The following is a 19482-nucleotide window of genomic DNA, read 5'->3' on the forward strand; positions in this document are numbered from 1 at the left end:
ATAATACATGGAGACACTCGCAGCTTGTCAGTAAGCAGCTGTAATATTAGTTGTTCTTTGCAGAGGATAAAGAAAAGATGACTATGAGTATTGTTTATTATCTGCCTGCATGTGCTGCTCTATCACTGATGTTGGAATATCCATTATTTAATTATTTATATACTCGTTGGCTCAACGTACAGGAACAGGACCTCCCTTCCCTCGCAGGAGCCTTAAGTAAGTTGATGCTAGATTTACAGTCAGCTTGAAACCACTTTCTCTATTTGATTTGATTTAAAATGAGAGAGTGCTTGTATCTCAAATTAGTCAAACAAAATGTGAGCAAACGACAGCTCATATCTTGAAAAACTTGTACCTCAAGGCAATCATTTTTGAACCATTGGAGCGAAATGAGATAATTGCCCTGCGGCACACCAAGATACGCTGAACGTATTTGAGGTTCTTGACCGGTGGTTTGCCGACTCACCTTATGTGGGTCCAGCGTGAAGCTGGGTCGAAGCAGGCTGCCCGCATCGGCGTGGTTGTCGTGGTCCACTTCATACATGTTGTATGACGGGTTCCCGATCTCCACGTTGATGCCGCCGTTGCTCATGGGCTGCCTCTGTACACGTTTCCCCCTGAAAGTGTGCACGGCGCAAAACACACAGATGGAACTCGCGATTGCAGTTTGACAAGATACAAAGAGACAAAACCCAACCGGTGCGGTTTGAGTGAATAACTGAAAAGCTGAACTGCAGTCAGAGGCTTAATGGATTACGATGTTCCCAAAAAAACAGAATCGTGCGCGCTTGAAACAAAACTCAATGTTTTATCCTCATAGATTTTCACTTGGCAGCGCGGTGTGGAAGTGGTTGGCACGTCAGCCTCACAGTTCGGTTTGAATCTTCTTGCGTGGCGTTTGCATGTTCTCCCCGTGCTTGCGTGTTTTATTTTATTTTTTTCTCAGGAAAAGGAACGACTAGATGTGCTACTCGTACCGACCTTTGCTTTCGTCTGCAGATGTAAATGCCCGCCACCACCATCACCATCAAGACCACCAGCAGGACCAGAGGCACGATGATGGCTATGCTTCCTAGGAGAGAGACCACGCATAAAAAGACAGAAGATAAATTAGAAAAAAAACGTGAGAGTAAATTGTAAAAACAAAATTTTGAAATGGAGATAAAGGGGTAGGAATATAAACGTTTATACTTCTTCCTACTATTTCCAAACTTACTACCAAAGACTGGGTTGATGACCGTCTTACTTTATATGTCTTGTTGCTTAATATGATGTTAAATTCTGTTTCTTGTTTGCAACCCCCCCCCCCCCTTATTATTATTATTTTTTTGCTGTTTACACGGCTTCACAATTTCCATTTTCATTATTTTTATAATTATTTTTTTAATGCATGTCCGAAATAAAAATTCTAATCAATTCTTGTAGGCTAAATGGTACAACCATAGCGTATTTTCCCACAATGCCATGGGGTATGACCCTATGGCATTATGGGGGAAAAAAAGGCAAACCTAAATCATGAATTGCAGGCACAATTAATCATAAAAGTTACGAATAAACAATGTTTTTTGCTTGATTTTCAAAAGTACTGGTATAATGGGGGACAAGATATTTTTTTTTTCACTTGCACGTGCATTACGGGAAAACATGCTATGTTTGTAGCATTTAGCCTACAAGTACGTACAAACGCATTTTTTTTTCTTTTACAGGAGAGCTCAGTATTCTTCATTCGATTTGACATCATCATTGCTATCCCTACAACAACAAATCAATTAAAAAATATTATTTTTTTAAATACATATACATATATATATACATATACACACATATATATATATATATATATATATATATATATATATATATATATATATATATATATATATACACTTTTTTTTGTATGTGGGTGAGTATGTGTATGTGCGTGTGTGTGTGTGTGTGCGTGCGTGCGAGCGTGTGTGTATTCATCAGTTCACCTAAAGCCCATTAAAAAAAATCCCATACTAATAATATAATATAATAATAAATTGCCAAATGCAGAAACATCAATGTAAGTTATCACGATGTAGTGGCTCTCGCTAACAGACAGAATTAAGTAACCAGAATTAGGTTAAAAATTTCTATATACGTAGACCATGTTTCTATAAATTTTGATATTTGGTTTTTATTTGAGGCAGATATTTTTTTCATTAAAATGTGATTTATGAGGAGGTTAGACCATTGGTCGATATTCAGAGTTTGTTTATTTTTCCAGTTAACAAGAATTGTTTTTTTTAGCGATAGTAAGGGCTACAAGTGTAGATTGAAATTGTTTATGTGGTAAGTCAGTTGTTGTTAGGTCACCTAGCAAACACAAGTTTGGAGATAAAGGTATCCTACAGTCCAAAATAGCGGAAAGTTTTTCTAAGACTTTAGTCCAGAAATACATAACCGGAGTACATAACCATAAAGCATGGACATAAGTGTCTGTAGTGTTTTGTAAACATTGGAGACAAATGTCGGAGTCTGAGAGTCCCATTTTCTTCATCATATATTGAGTAATGTATGTTCTGTGAATAATTTTATATTGGATAAGTTGTAAATTTGTGTGTTTTGCCATTTTAAATGCGTTTTCACAAACTTGAATCCAAAAGTCAGGTTCCGGTGCTATAGACAAGTCTGTCTCCCATTTCGAGATGGGTAAAGACATTTTATCAGTATATGAAAGTAACTTATATATTTTTGAAAGTTTTTTTGTTGTTGTCGGAGAAAGCTTGTTAATATCTTTAGCTAAAACAGGCGGTTGGAGCGTACAAACGCATTTAAATACCTCGGAACGACTCGCCAGTCAAAAAGTCCACATTGGCGGTTCCGCGCTTCCGTAGAAACGTAATGATTGCGACTGTGCCCAACTAACCTCCACTAGTATTATCCGATCTGCTGCTCTTGGGCGCGGGTCTCTCACATTGCGTTCCGGCCCAGTTAGTCGAACACCTGGTCAGAAAACAGCAGTTAGCGTTTAGACAACGACTTGTTGAAGTCGACAAAGCAACATCTGGGGAAAAATCACATGTACAATATGCATGTTATGTCCATACACTGAGTGAGAATTGATGTTGCTTATTATCGTGTGGAAAGATGATAGCGGCACAACAAGTCCTTGTATTATTAGCGTCCCTTGTAACGGTGAATGTATGTAATTTCACACAACTAGCGCAGATGGGCCTGTAAAGCATGAACGATCCGGAAGGTGCAATCGGATAATGATCATATGTATGAATCGCTGCTAATGACATGCACGCGTACCAATTACAGCGTTTATGACACCAACAAATAGTCAACATCCTCAGATTGTGTTTCCAACCAGCGTTCCAAGAATGAACTTTCACCAGGAAGTAAACAAAACCTAACAAACATGACATGCTGCTCTAGTTTGTAAGCAATCGTCATCTGCAGCTCGCTGTCATGCACATGTTGCGAAATGCGGTCTGATGAGCACATGATGTCACGTTGGGAGTCGGCCCCCGCGTCCCCGTGCCGGGCCTGCATGAGATGGGTGAAGGAGTGACAGCGACTCGTGCAGCAACTGCTCATGTAACAAGTGCCTCGTCATGACGTGAACCTGACGCGCTCATTAGAGCGATGAATAAATCATGTTGGCGCCGCGGGTTGCTGGAAAAGGGAAGATTGCGGGATTAACATCATGCAGGTGACGTATGTACGTCTGGAGGAGCGTTCAAATTTGTTGTTATGGATTGACAGGTTGCTTTTAGATGGAGGAGTACATATTTGGACCACACTGAAAATGAAATATAATGACGGTATTTGAAGTCACATTTCACAAGAATAAGGTATGTTTTTGAGGTGAAATGCAATTTGAGATTGGAATTTGAAGTGATGAGAACAACATTCTCAAGTCGTGTTTTCCAAGATGAAAATATTTTTTGATTGAAGTTGGAAATAATGAGGATGAAGTCAACAGTTTGGATATTTTTTATATTTTATTATAGTTATAAGTTATAAATTAAGAGAAAAAAATACATGACTTTCAGAAAAATATATATTTTTGCATAAGCAGTTTCAATACCACTTTTTTCAGACTGATACCAGTACTCACCAATACTTCGAAAATATAAAATATTACATTTATTAGATTTCATTTTAATACAATGACCAAAAAATACTTTCTGACGCAGATGTCAATTTGCCACCAACTATTGCTGAGGAAGACTTAATATCAGATTTATTTTTGCCTTAAGTGTATTAGTGGCTGTTATCGGCAGCCTCCAGTATCCAATACCTTAAAAAAGTTTGGTATCGGCACTTGCCCATCCTTATTTTTGCGATTTTTTAAAAAAAAATTTAATTTTAGATTCAAATTGGTTAAAATTATGAGAATAAAGTCATAGTCTTTGAGGTAAAAAAAACAAACAAACCAAAAAGTTTGAAAATTGTTGTTCCTTTTCATTCTTGTAATATTATTAATTATATTATACATATTAATAACACTTCATCTAAATAAAACCCATTAATTTTCTCTTGAAAAAAACAAAAAACCAAAAAAACCCGTACAACTTCATCCTCATAAAAATTGACTTAGGTAAAAATATAAATGAAATATCAAAATTCATATGAAATCCTGACTTTAATCTGGTAGTGTAAGTGTTTTGTTTTTGTACTTTTATTTGAATTCACATTATAGGATAACAAAGACGAGGTTCATTTGCACATTTTAAAGGGCACACGTGGAAAACACTGAATACTCAGCACACTTAACAAGATTACCACTTTCAACTTGCCGCATCTTGATTGACCTGTCAATCAAAACTAGGACAGGCAGCAATCATTCCTCGCGGACGGCAAGCAATCATCTCCGCTAATGTATTTTGAAGCACTGGTTACATAAAGAGTTCCTACAAGGCCGAAGAAAGGGCCCTTCTCCTGGATAGGCTTCATAATGGCGGCCGGATGGAGTTGAGTGAGGCGTCAACAAAGCGGGTGGTGGGCCGGGTGACCTACTTGCAGCGGGGTTTGTTAAGAGCCGTTAATGTGCACATCCCCTCGTTCTGACAGAAGTAATCGCAGGGGTTGGCCAGCTCATCGCAACGTTGGTTCTTGAACCCTGATGTGCAGCTGCAAAACATTGTTTGGGGAGTTACGGAATAGAACACTTGTTGACCTTGCCGTCGGACTTTTAGAGGATTCCAGGAGAAGACGGAGTGCATTTTCCCAAAAACATCTTCTGGACAGTAGTGCCTTGACATTCAAGTTCAACTCAAAACAAATGTGTCATTAAAATGCACAACTTTACTTTCTAAAAGCATGAATAGCAATCAAATTCAACAGTTTGTGCATCATTAAAAAAAAAATTATTAAAAAAAAAAAATTAAATAAAAAATAATAATAAAAAAAAAATTTAAATAAAAAAAAAAATTAAAAAAAAGGAGAGCAATGAAGATGACATGTCAAATCGGTAAAATTACCGAATGAACAATACTGAGCTCTCCAGAAAAACAAACAAAAAAAAAAACTGTTTGTGCATCATTGCGTGCATATGTTGGATGTGGAAGTGTAATGCAGACATGCAGACACAAATAAAGAAGAGTTAAAAAAAACAAAAAAAAAACCTCATGAGTTGGGTCACTTGTATGTCAAGGCACCATCGTATTTTTAAGTAAGTTTGAAGACCATTGCCACAACTGTGAAACATCTTGAATTGTATCGACAACATGAAAAAGTAAGCAATAATAAATGAAGCGTAGAAAAGGCCATCAATTATTCTTGGTAGGCAAAATCCACGTTATGTCTGAAAGCGGGCTCTCGGGGCGCCAGACCTCTCCTGATGAAAACCAGCATTTTGGAGTGAGCCAAAGCAACCTTGCCTGTTGTAGGACGTAGAACGATTGTGAATAGATTTACAAGTCGGTGAATTCCAGACCAATCCGAACACTGCCTAAATTGAAGAGCCCTTTTCCCGTGCTTATAAATCACAGCTGCCAACGTACGGAATATTAGTCATTGTGAGAAACGACGCAGAGCCGGCCGCGGATTAATACCTGCTGAGTTATAATCGCATGCTGTGTAAGAAGAAACCTAAAATAGGAAACTGTAAATGAGCTCTAAAGCCAAACATGAAAACTTTGATATCTGTTCACGGATATGGTTTGGAAAGAACGTTCTCCCTGGAATAGACTTTGTAAAGCTTTAAATGTTTTTGTAGTCAATGCTAAATTGATCATAATCAAGTCGAGTCGATTAACTGATGATGCCACTGATATTTTTTTCCAGATTTCAACATACTTTCAACTCTCACTCGTTTTTCCGGCTTTCGTCGTTTGCACTGGCTCCGCCCACTGACACATTCATCCAATCACGTTCAGATACATTCATGGCCTTGCAAACAGTTGAAACTTGTAAAACTTTAACACCAATTCACAGAACAAAACTGCAAGGTCGCTAATCCGATACACTGTATAGTACCAGGGATGTGATTTGACCAAAGTAAAATTATGTGAAAATTTAGCCGGGGGTCTGGGGGCAGTGCCCTGGTGGGGGGACAAGGGGGGCATAGCCCCCCGGAGCTCATGGGTTTTCCGTGTTTTTAAGTACTTTCTTTTTTTTTTTTTTTTTTTTTTCTTTCACAGAAGAGCTCAGTATTGTTCATTCGATTTGACATCATCATTGCTCTCCTTTTTTTTTTTTTTTTTTTTTTAAAAAACAACAAATCAATTAAAAATTTTTTTTTGTTTTTAAGTACTTTCAATGCACTCACATGACAAAGAAATAGACAAAACAACAGCATAAATTTTCAATGTATATTGAACTATCCCATATAAAATGGCAGTTTTAGTCAACTCAAAATCAGTCACATTCAAAAACATTGGACTGCCTTTGCTTTTAAAAACTATCACTGAGAATATCATCATATCTAACTAATGTGATTACTAAGTTAACACATAAATAATGTTGAAGAGTTCAAATTTCATGAACAAATAATTGTAACATGACCAAATGAAAAGTAACTCATATTAGAGCATACCACAAATGTCTTTGTTATAGCTGAAGATGTTATCTGTCGGAGTCATGTGCATACACAATGAACTACTAGTAAAAAAAAAAAACAAAAAAAAAATCAGAATATTTTTTTTGGGGGGGGGGGTGGGGGGGATAAAAAAAGTGGAATTCAGCGAATTCGCGGAAAAATCACATCCCTGTAGTACATCATTTAAAACACGTCAACAATTCATAATGTACGGGAGACCGCCCGCATACTCACAGTTTGCACATTTGCAGAATTCTTTTTCCAAATTTTGTTCAATATATATATATATTTTTTTGCTTGTATTTTTCCAGGATCCCAAACCATGGCCATTTTATTTTATTTTTTAATTAAAGAATTATTGGAGTGTGCAAAATAAATAAATAGCCTTTTAGTTGGGTATTCTTGCACTTAAGCTTTTGTTATATTTTTAAGTAGAAATGCATATTTTGCAAGTGAATGTGCTCAGGGTCTCAATTTTAATCACTACCTCTTTTCAATGAGGCGCCCATGTTGTTAATGCCAAAATGTGATTGCTTATTAATTGTTTGATTGTAAAGTCGACTAGTCAGTTTTGGCCTTGTTCTGGAAAAGAAAGAAAATAACTGATGTTAAACTGCCAAAACAGTAAGAAGCGAGCCCTGCAGAAAATAGAAAGGATTCATGCGAGAATGTTGTTTCGGTACGACCACACCCGATCCAAGGCTTATCCATCAAAGCAATGCAGTTTGGCCTTGAAAGTTCGCCATTACGGAGAAGTAAAGATTCTTGATAAAGTTGTACATATCTTCGCATACATCTCCTGTTCCTTTTCGGAAATAATAAAGCCTACGATCGGATCTGTTGACCTCATCCGATAGGATGGAGTCATTTGCATAGAAATGGATTCCATCCACTTGAGTTTGTGGGACGAGGAGGAATTTCAATCTAGCAAGGGTGGACACAATGGGCAGTTAAAAATGCAGAGAGTTGGGCTTGAGAAGAAAGGATTTCCAATTTGCCCCTTGAAGAAATTTTGAACAAAGCGCTGCATGCCATGATAGCTCAGGTGATATTAATCTGTGGGGCCATGCTTGGAAGAGCTACAGCGTTTAAAAAAATAAAATTTATTCTTCCACTCAATGTCATGTTAAATGACTGACACGTACCCCCTTTCTTTCTAGAGAGCAAACTTCTAAATCCTACGACTGAAGAGAGTCAGGAAACCTGACACGAGCTCTTTACAGCAAGGAGGACGAGTATGATATGCTCAAAATGGCAAGCCATGAACAGGATTTTTTTTTTTTTGATCCGCCTTAAGCCACAGCGACGTGTCACACAGCGTAAGATGGCGCTCTGGCATCCAGCCCTCATGCTGCGCCACGGCCCCCGCCACGTGACTTCAAACGCGACTCGGGTTTAAGGATTGCGTTGCGAGGTAGTGCGAGGCTCCGAGCGGGCAAAAAAGGGAGCCCGCGATGGTTCTCGGATGCGCTCCTGAAGCCGGGGCTTACTGGGATAAAGAAGCGCCATTTGCATGTCGGCGGCAGCGAGGGTGAGAATAATCACAGTGTGTGACTTACTGACAGAAAGGCAGGTTGGTGTCGGGGTCCAGGTGACAGGTGCCGCCATTGTAACAATATCCATCACACAGCTGACAGCTTGGTGCAATTCGCCCATTTGTGCAACTGAGGGGTGAGGAAATAATGACTCGTACAGGTTAGATTTCGTCACAAGCAAAAAAGCAGCTCATTTCCGAAAAAATAAATAAATACATCGGACGGCCACGATATCGACTTTTGCCAGTTACGCAGCTTGTATTTGTTGATGATGCAAAATGATGCAAATGTATGCTCTATCCCAGAGGGGGGAAAAAACACGATGGAACTGTCAATGCCTCACTACTCGTCAAGCTGGATAGAACCTTGCACGACTTAGCACCTGTTTGGTGCCATGTGAGAGATAGATACTGTTATGCCTTGAGATATGAGTGACTACACGTTTTTTTTTTTGTTTTGACTTGCGGGCAAAAAAATGGAGCGCAGGATGGTCACAACAAAGCGCAGTTTGAACACAAAAAAATAATCTTCAAAATGTTGGATGCCACTTCAAGTTGAAGAATTACTCTTAAACTTACAGTCCGCTTAGCCTAATGCTAACACATAAAGGGAAACATCATAGATGGGCTAATGGATAGCATCTAGGTGGCAGCGTTATAACCCTTTTAAAGGTAAGTCAAAAACGTTCTTGACAATATCACGTTCTGTTCTGTTCTGTGCCCCCACTAGACTAAACTGGACATTCGAATAAGAATATGAATTAAGCAACAAAATCCACCCATTTTTATTCATCCATTTTAAAACTTGCTGTCAACTGAAAATGACATCACAGTGGTTCAGGGTAAACAACCAATCACGGCTCACCTGTTTTCTAAGTTTGGTCATGTGATGTTCACAAACTGAGCTATGATTAGTCGTTGTATGCATAACGGACTGTGTGGTGTTCCACAGGGTTCAATTCTGGGCTCTGTTGTTTTCACTGGGTTCCATCTTAAGTGACCAGCGGTGGTTGTTTTAAAGTGCTCTGTACAGCACAACTCGTTAGCTAGCAAAACTAAAGGAACACTTCCTGAAGCTGCACGGAGACGGGGGAACAAGAACACAATACAAAAAGGCAACTCTTTCTGTTCATTTTGTTAACCAGCAAACCTTTTGTCTTGAATTTGGGGGGAAAATAAAATAAAATCACATTTTATTTTCCAATAAAAAAAGGGTTCGGGTAAATGCACATAGGAATATGGCGGAGTTCACCTCCAGCAAGGTTAAGACTACTGTATAGCTTTTTCATCTGTAAGTTGTTAGTTTGTTGTAAATTTCTGCTCACATTCAAAGCAAAAAAATAAAAAATACGCCCAACGACAGATCCAAAAAGTGTAGTCATTCATATGTCATAGCGCCACTGTACACATGATGTCTAATAGGCGCAATTATTTAACGTGTGGAGCACATCTGGGATTTGACAAAGGTATAAATAATGCAAATGTCTACAATGCAGCGCAGCAGCAAGCAGAAGGCGATAACTCACTTGCAAACCACATCTGCCGTCTCCTCGTTAATGAGGCACGGCGCGCCGTGGCAACGGAGGCACTTGTCCACCTCGCATTTGTTTCCCTCGAAGCGGGCGGGGCACACGCACTCCACGTCGCCGCTGCTCGACAGCGTGCACGCCTTGGAGTTGACGCAGTAGTGGTGACAAATATCTGCTTGCCATTTTGGAGAGAGACAACGGCGGCAGAAGATGTGAAGAACACGCCAGGAATGCACTTTGAGCTGCTTTAATTGGACTTGGGGAAGGTTTTAATGGGACTTAATTATCCTTATCAAATGACATCTTAGCCACAGTTGAAAACATTTCACCCGTTGGGCAAACAATGGGAGGAGGGATACTAATGATGTGTCGCCAAAATTGTTTCCCCTACTAACAATAATTACAAAGCGGTGTGATAAAAACACAATAAAATCATTATCACTTCTGCACAGAAACACCCGACGGTTGCTTGATTGTGGTTATTTTAATTTTGTTTATTATAAAATGTGTTATTTGCGGGGGGGGTGGGGGGGACGGGGGTAATGCTTCAGGAGAAAGCTTTTGTTGCACGGGCTGAACTTTTACCGTTAATGAATTCAATTCCTCCGCTATTTGATCTTGCTTGTTTGTGTCAATCACATGTAGCCGACATGCATTTCAAGTATTTCCTGCCGGCAGCCGTTAAATTGGAGGCGCACAACTCACGGTACAGGCAGCGCTCTCCCGTGTATTCGGACAAACAGCGGCACACGGGCTGGTTCCCCTGAGTGACGTCACACGTTCCGCCGTTCAAACAGTAGTTGTCGCATATCCTCCTCTCGCAGAACGGCCCTGAGAAGCCCAGAGGACAATGGCAAGTAGGCTTACCTAGATAAATGGAGACGTGAGAGGAGGGATTAGGGAGTGTACAGAAAAGCAGCCACGTTCGTCTATAAATAAGGTGAAGGAGCTCCGAGCGCGGCAAATGTTTCAGAGCGCTACGTGCCGTTGGGAGTAAAGGGCCCACCAAAACGGAAGAAAATAACTCCTGCACTGATTTCTATGTGCAGCACGCCGGACTAGTGGTTAGCACATCTGCCTCAGGGTTATGAGATTCAGCGTTTGATTGCTCACTAATATGCTTGCCTGGCTTTTTTCCTGGCACTACGAATCCCTCTCACATCTAATTTGTGTAAAAGTGACTGTGCTGGGGACCAGGCCCGGGGGTACCCCAACTTTCACCCAAAGTCAGCTGTGATAGGCCGAGTGCTATAGAAAACAAAAGGATGGGGGGGTTGCTGTTGGGCAAATTCTCAGACCTTCAAAGTTGCAACTTTTCAGATAAAAAAAACCAAACACCTTGGTTGAGTTACCAAATACCACATCTTTCAAGTTGGTATTTACAACATTATGTTGCTATCATATCCCGACCAACATCAACACATCACCAATAATCCAGCCGGCACAACTTTTTTTGCCTTTGATACGCAACGTGACTTGCCAGCCCCACTGCGGTCGATATTCTCCCAGACTGTAGGAGGCAGTGAAGAGCGTCTGCGGCATATGAACAACACGTTGACACAACGGACGCAGAAAACAATTGTATTTATTTATTTTTTCAATAAACTATTGAGAACAAGAGATGGAACCAAATAAAGGGTGGGGGGTGGTTTAGAAAACTGTTGTTTCCAACAACTTTTGCTCGTCCGCCATGTTTTTCTGTGACAATAGTCCGTGTAGGTTAGAAATTTTGGTAGCTGCGCGGTGCGGAAAATGTGGACAATGCGGACACCACGTGGAGGGGGCTTGGTTTCCGAAATGATGTAATTCCGCCACGTGGAGCCTCGAGTCACTTTCTTTAGAAACCAAAGACCAAGTTTGAAATCTTGGGGCGCTAATAGACTCAGACCTGACTTTCAGCAATCATATCAAATCAATTAAGACAGCCTTTTATCATTACTGTAACGGGTCTGAAGGTGTTAAGACAGTCGACAGAGAGTTTTCAACACTTTTAATTGGTTAGTAATGTTTAAAGATAACAGACGACGTGTAGACAGACCAGCGGCATTGACTTGTAAAAAAAACGGACCATTTGGTTTTCTGGCCAACAGTGACAATACGGTTGAAATAACAGAATGCTCTGCATTTACTGTGCATTGGAAATATGAAACGTGTGAGTGCCTGCATGTCCAAAATGGCAAACAATTTCCCACGAGTGGCCATCTCCTCTGTGCAATGTGGTCATAACATTGGATGACATGACTTCATGGCCATCATAAGACATGTGAGAGGCAGTAAAAGCAAAAAAAAAAGAAAAAAAAGAAAAGAAAATCACTCGGTGTGATTCAGAAGACAACAATTTTCCAAGGTTGTGAGGTTCAAAGTAAAATGCACCAAAGCAGAACAAATGATGTCGCCTTTTCTCTCTCTTCAGGAAGACCCTCCAGGCCGTTTGGAAAAGCCTCAAACACAACAAGTTATCCATATATTGATGCTTGTGCTAATAAAACATATTCCACACCACCAAAGTCATATCTGGGGTTGACATGGCAATGATAGAAATGTTACTACAGCTCGTGTAGCATTAAAAAAAAAAAAATGGATGTGTGTGTGTTGGGATAATCTCGGATTAGTAGAATGTGAATGTGTAAAATGTGGAAATTCACCTCAAACATTATCCACTAAATGGAGCATATTCTGAGAAATAAGTAACATGTCAACTCTTTGATTACCACTCGTCTGGTTCCAGTGACATTAATGTGAACAGAATGTCCGCACACAATCAAATGCACAACTCTGTCTTCGTCACAATTGGCCCCTCATTAGAAGTTCATTAGTAGACTGCGGATCATGAGCACAGTGGTTCCCCTAAAGTAGAAATCAATCCCAGGCAACTTAAAGGGCATATAGAATGGAAAATTGACTTGTTAATTGTTTGTATACAAATAGTTGAGTGTCTGCAGGGCTTAGCCAACCATCAAGTGTGAAATTTAACCAGCGAGTCAATCTGTTGTTAGCCGCCCTTTTGTGTCTGTAAAAAAGCCGGGCAGAATTCAGTTTGACGTAAAATTCCCACACAGTTTCTCTGCCCATGAGTTGGCATGTAGACCGGGGGAATATCCACCATTTTCAAGCAATAGCCACACAGATGCTCGAACATGTCAAAGCGAAAGGTTAAAAGAAGTGTCATCAGGAGTTAATTTTGAGTTAATTTAAAGTTCCTTCAATGCCATTTTTTTTTTAAATGACCGCCCCTTCCTTGGAAAGCCTGTGCTGGAGGAATTCCAGTCGCAACGCAGCAGACAACGTCCACGTCAAAATTTTGCAGCAATGAATTGAATAATAATGCGTATATTTTTTTTTTAAATGTGCAGAATGTCACAAGTTACTTCATGTTAAAGATTAGAAAGCTCTTAATATGAAAAGAAAAATGCACTGAGCTGTCACCAATGTCTTACAAAAGCTATTATGCCATCTAGTGGCAGAAAAATCACCAACACAAATCAATATCACACATCTTTTTAATTTTAACAAAATTTTATGAATTATAATGAAATTACTGTATCAATGACTAAAAGATGCGGCCATATTTCCATTAGTTTAACATTTTTTCCACTTTTATTAAGAGTATGGAAACTATAAAAAAAAAATATTGAAACTGTGCAAATAATTACAAATTTTATTCGCCTGAACACAGCAACACCAAAGCTATTCATTAGCTCATTTTGTGTTAGCATTAGGCTAGTGGTGTCAATCATAGCTCAAGGTTGTATAGTGTATTTGAGGGTTGTTCCACACTTGATAATCAAAATGCTCCAAAAATGTGTACCGTACCAAACTCAAAACAACTTTTGTGCAAACTGGGTTAGCAAAAGTGCACATCTTGCAAAAGCGGAGCTGCCGCAAGGATACCACGTAGGAAAGAGATGTGTTACTATTCACTGGCTCATTGTGCAAGTGCAAGAGGGAAATGGCCTAAAGCGCCCCGCATTTAAAATGCCATTTTGTCCCTGCGCTCTATGCAGAGGAATCCCTGGGGGACGACTGTAAAACATCAACCATCAGCTGTACGTACTTGATGCTTGTGAGTTGACAGATGACAATCCAAGACTTTTTTGACAAGTAGATGTCAATTTAAAGAGGAACCAAAGCGGGCCTGGCCACGGAAAATCTTGTGACTGACGTGATCGAATTTCTGCAGGGCTCAAGCGCCACATTTGTGAAGGTCGTCTTACCCAGCGGCGAGCCCATGCAGGTCCCTCCGTTCAGGCAGTAGTCCGTGCAGTGGTTGACCTCGCAGCGTTCACCCGAGAAATCGGGCCAGCAGTAGCACCTCCAGTCTCCCTTCTCATTGGCTAAGCAACGGCCTCCGTTCTCGCAGGGGGGACGGCACAGTTCACCTTCACCGCGGGAGAAAAAGACCACCTTTCTTATTGGGGAACTCAAATCACGGTAAACACAACAAACAATCGTGCTGCGAATCCTATAGAGTTAATTATCAACAACAACTGCAAAAACAACAAGAATGAGAATTCAGGAAGGAAGAAAGAAAGAAAAGTCAGATATGAAGTCGATGGGTCTAATTTTTGTAGATGGATGTCCGTGAGTTTGGCATAAAAACGGGTGCACATTCATTTTGGTGCCAGGGCAGATCTAGTTTAGCGTATTTGGCAATTTGGTAGCCACGCGATGTTGGTGACAAAACGTAAACTTGATTTTAGACTCGCAAAAAGTAGGTCAAAATAGTGGCGGTGCAACACGATTTTGGTGCATTTGAATAGCAGACAGATTTGGCACTCGGCATCGTTTGTCATTCATAAATACGACGACAGTGTGGGAATAATTGTAAAAATCAATGAATTAACCAAATTATTATTATTATCTTAAAAGTACTTTAATAGTGGGGTTGCAAGGTGGTCTCCAGCTATCCACATCACGTGCGGCCGACGTGCAATTGTATAAACACATTTTGTGTGCGCCACCGCCAAACTCATTTTTGACTCAATGTCAAGCACGTGCGAGTTTCCACGTCCTGATTTTAATGGGAGTGATTTGAGCCGCTTCGATTGGCTGGAAGTCGGCTGCATTCCATCACATCCTCTTTATGCCCAATTCTACTTCTTGACTTGCTCTGGGCGGTAAAATGGGGCTCTATATTTCTTCTGGAGTTAATCACTATCTGTAGTTCATGTTACACATTTTCTATGCTTTATACAACCTGATGCCAAGTCCTTTTAATATTGCATTGAAGATACTACAGCATACATTATATACACACAAAGATTCAGGCAAGCAGGTTTTTAACTATAGAAAAATATACTTTTTTTTTTAGTCGTGTATAGACTTCTAAGTGCCTTTTTTATGTGTGACTGAGCCGGCAGTGAAGTCAGGGTACATTAAAATGTCTCAACTGCAAGTGGCAAACTGGCGCATTTTGCTATCTGATGCCCTGAAATCTGTGTACTTGCCAGTTTTCTTGTAATACAGCACAACCGTATCATAAAACCGAGGCGTAAGCCCACCTGAGGTGTTGACATCACTACAGCTGCCGTTGATCAGCATTTTGCCCTCCGGACAAGTACATCTGGCACCCGTTGGGTTGAGCAAACACATGAAATCGCAAGACATCCTCAGGCATGGATTTGACGCTGTTGGGAAAGGAAGGGGAGGTCTATGATACATTTCATTTAAATATTTGACTTTTTCTTACTGTTTTGAAGGGTGGAAGGCGCACAGTTGGACTTATGCACATTTTGACATGCGCTACAACACCAAACCGAAGAAATGCCGATGGGCTGAGAAATGCCTAATTGATTACTGGAGCTTGAACCGCACTGAAGAACAACATGAAACATCTAAAAATGAATTCATCAAAACAGTACTGAGGGCTGCTTGTGCTCGGTTCAATACTGGAAATTACCATGCTGATATTGACATGAGTAGGGTTTGGCCAAAGAATATCAATCAAGCATGACAAATCAATAATACAAAGAAATTTACAATTTAAAATAGAGTATGCATTATACCTCTATATATCTATCTATATATATATATATACAGATAAATACAAAGGTTGTTATGGGACCAACAGGCTTCATGTCAAAGCTTTCTATGCACATATTCAGCCCACACATTCCATGCCAGGTCTAACGAGTCTCTCAGGGACACGAACGCTTTCCTTTGAAAAATTGACCGACTGACTTCATTTGAATGCAACTACAGTTGGACGACTCGTGCATGATGACCTCAGAAAATATTCATAAAGCTGGAATACACTACTTTTTTTTTTTTTTTTTACCACATTCCAAACTGCGAGGTTCAAACTGCTTCAATGATGTACATTAGTCTTCATTTTATTTGCCATTTTTAAATTTAGTCTGTTTTAGTCCAGTTTCAATCACGCTTGTTAGTTCTTATCATAGTTAGTCAACCTCATCCCATTTTTGTTTTGCCATTTTTTAGTTGACCATGGATCTAGCATTTCAGTCTTTGTTTTAGTCCAAGAAAACATCATTTTTATTCATCTAGTTTTAGCCAACAAAAATGGTCAACATTTTAGTCTAGTTTTAGTATTCTTTTTTTTGTTAGTAGATTATGTTGAACATTTCTAAAACGATTTCACATAAAATGTTCTCATATTTTTGATGAAAAACAATTTCACACACAATTACAGCATATCAACAAGTGGCTACTATGACTCCCTGCTATGCACTAATGAGTTAGCTAGCATTCGTTAGCGATCAGATTGACATTATTGTTGTAATGTTCTCGCCATGTAACATTATAACTATAATTTAATTTTTCTTTTATTTTTTTACCGTTCACCGTGAATCCACTTCCTGTCTGGCCCATGTGTTTGTGCATGTTGCACACGCTAGCTTCAGATTTGAAAGGGGCTGTGTCACATGACAGTGTCACGGTGACAGATTAGCAGAGACAAAATTTTGACAAAATCATATCATTTTCATCTCATTTTTGTTCATGAACTAAAATGCCCAATTTATATTAAGTGAAGTCGACGAAAATGCATACTGATTGAGTCCCAGTTATTGTTCATTAATGAGGGTTTGAGTCTAGTCTAGTCTAGTTTTAGTTTGATGAAAAATGTATGTTGACAAAATTATTTTTGTCTAGTTTTCGTTGACGAAATGAACAATAATTTAAACAAAAGAAAAACCCAAATTACCATCTTGATGTTTGAATCGATGGGAGATCAAAACGTTGGTGGGTTTCTCCACTCCCAAGTTAAACAATTCCACCGGCTGTTTGCCAAACTTGTGAATCTTAAAGACTTCGTGTTTGAGTCCAGTTCCATAGATGTAATCTTCAAATAAATCAATTCTATAAGGTTGGGAGATGCCTGCAAATTCAGCACAATACCAGAAAAAACACACATGATACTTATCAAATAAAAAAAGAAGTCCAATCTCAAGTTACTTTTCCAAAGTGAGACATTTCATGCCAGAAATTACCGTGTCTCTCATTGATCGTCATCAGCGGGTCGGAACCATCCAATCTCACGCTGCCAATCTGCGAAAGCTCGGGATCAGCCCAGTACAAACGCTGATTGAAATAATCAATGGCGAGCCCTGCGGGGACGAGGAAACAAAGACTTTTATTTACCGTACAAAGCAGGCCGACATCTTGCGGGAAGTCGTCGGGCGTCAGGAGAAGCCAAGGTCGCGACGGCGCAACTGAAATGCGAAGCCGCCTCGTTTTGTGTGTTTCTACCCTTTGCCTTGTTTTGCTTCCGACAATCAATTCTCCTGTGTGGAAATTACAAAGTAGATCTGGCCGAATTGTGCTTTGCACTTTGGATGGCAGTGTTTAGGAATGCTTACATTACAATTCCAAGCCAATTAATCACTTTTACTTTCTGCACCAGCGTTTGACTAGATAATTGAGAGCCGGGCCGGCTCTTTTAAATAGGTTTTCCGCAGATGATGAATTCCTCGCTCTGTAAACACAACAGAATGTTGCCGCTTGAAATAAAGGAGGCCATTGCTGATGCTCAAAACTAGTTCAGCGCTGTTTCCCTATTTAACAAAAGACAAGAAAAAATGGCTACTTCAGAGGCTCTGCTAAGTTGCATTTGTACTGTATGTATTTCCGTTTTATTTATGCACCAATTTTCAAAAAGATACGACACAAATGTTGTTTCATAGTCTCCAATATGTACCGGAGCGGTATTACGGTTTTTCCTCAGCCACTTTGGTACATTTCTCAGATCAGAGTTGAAATTTACAAAACAGCAAGTGCATTTCTCATAGCAATACACACAAAAAGCAAATCAGCACGGTTCCCTGTTAAAAGCCATTTTCTTTCTCAAAACGGAATATTTGTGTCACCGAACATGTCAAAGCCAGCAGAGCACTTTGTCATGTTGTCGTGTACTTTGCATGGATGTTCTGGTGTAAACAGACACTTAAGTTTTGATGACACATTCAGTATTCTAAACTGAAAGTTACACTTTTGTGTATGTGGAAGATTTATTACAAGAGACTGGGCAAGATTTGACCAATTCTTTGTGATCCAGGGAAAATACAACATTGCATAGCACAAAGAGGGGGGGGGGGTATAAATGAAAAACAGGGGACAGATTATTGCACAGTGTAGTTCTTCTACTTCCTTTGGGCCACAAATGAATTTATTCATCCCCACCTCAATGAGCCATTTCCAGGAAACTGCTTGGTCATTGGTTGATTTACGGTTTCACACATTTCCCTTTGCTTGAAAAACTCAAGATTCACCAAGGAAAAAAAGTTGATTTTAAAATTGATAATGTTAGAAACAGCAGAGAATTGGACATCATCAAACTTGTTCAAAGCAATGAGAAATTCTGAGAAATGTACCAAAGCAAATGGGAAAAAAACACCCAGAAATAGCTAAGGACAGAAATACCTACCAGTTGGCCTCCTGAGGTTCTTCTCCAACAGCACTCTGCGTAAAGAACCGTCCATGGCGGATTCTTCGATATGCGAGTGGTCGCCTACTACACTCCAGTACATCATCCTGCATGACAGACAAACATTGGCTGAGTGCAGGAAACGCGCATAGGTTAATAATCCCCGTTGCCCCAGATGTCTTCGTGTGTACTGTATGCTGGTGCCGTGCATGCGGTAATAGGATTACACCCACGCTTTCTGACATAAATAAAAGGTGTGATATTTAATTCTATTTATGTATTAATTTTTGTATTTAATTTGACATTTATTTTTATATGTATTTTTTGAATCTTGCTTTTTTATTTTTTATTTTATTTTTACTTGTATTTATTTATGATATATATATATTTTTGTTTTTATTTCCGTTTATATTTACTTTTTATATTTCATTTTTGAATCATATTTATGTAAAAAAAATTGTATTTAATTTGACATTTATTTTTTTAATCTCTTTTTTTGTTTTTTATTTTATTTTTT

General features: G+C 39.4%; 1 protein-coding gene across 11 annotated transcripts in view; it reads right to left on the minus strand.

Annotated features, from left to right (window-relative positions):
- Positions 1-19482, minus strand: part of lrp1bb (low density lipoprotein receptor-related protein 1Bb) — a 258634-nt gene that overhangs the window by 4747 nt on the left and 234405 nt on the right. For 9 of the 11 annotated variants that reach the window (XM_077579279.1, XM_077579277.1, XM_077579281.1 and 6 more), the window contains 12 exons: positions 18966-19072; positions 17533-17649; positions 17247-17420; positions 15583-15708; positions 14296-14460; positions 10787-10948; positions 10079-10253; positions 8578-8682; positions 4996-5109; positions 2894-2970; positions 982-1072; positions 467-617 (listed from right to left, as the gene is read on the minus strand). In XM_077579279.1, coding sequence (XP_077435405.1) covers positions 467-617; positions 982-1072; positions 2894-2970; positions 4996-5109; positions 8578-8682; positions 10079-10253; positions 10787-10948; positions 14296-14460; positions 15583-15708; positions 17247-17420; positions 17533-17649; positions 18966-19072 — 1564 coding nt within the window. The remainder of the gene's footprint in view (positions 1-466; positions 618-981; positions 1073-2893; positions 2971-4995; positions 5110-8577; positions 8683-10078; positions 10254-10786; positions 10949-14295; positions 14461-15582; positions 15709-17246; positions 17421-17532; positions 17650-18965; positions 19073-19482) is intronic. The other 2 variants (XM_077579282.1, XM_077579278.1) reach the window with 1 other exon arrangement.

This window comes from Vanacampus margaritifer, chromosome 11 (genome assembly GCF_051991255.1).
Source record: "Vanacampus margaritifer isolate UIUO_Vmar chromosome 11, RoL_Vmar_1.0, whole genome shotgun sequence".
In the NCBI taxonomy this organism is placed as follows: Eukaryota; Metazoa; Chordata; class Actinopteri; order Syngnathiformes; family Syngnathidae; genus Vanacampus; species Vanacampus margaritifer.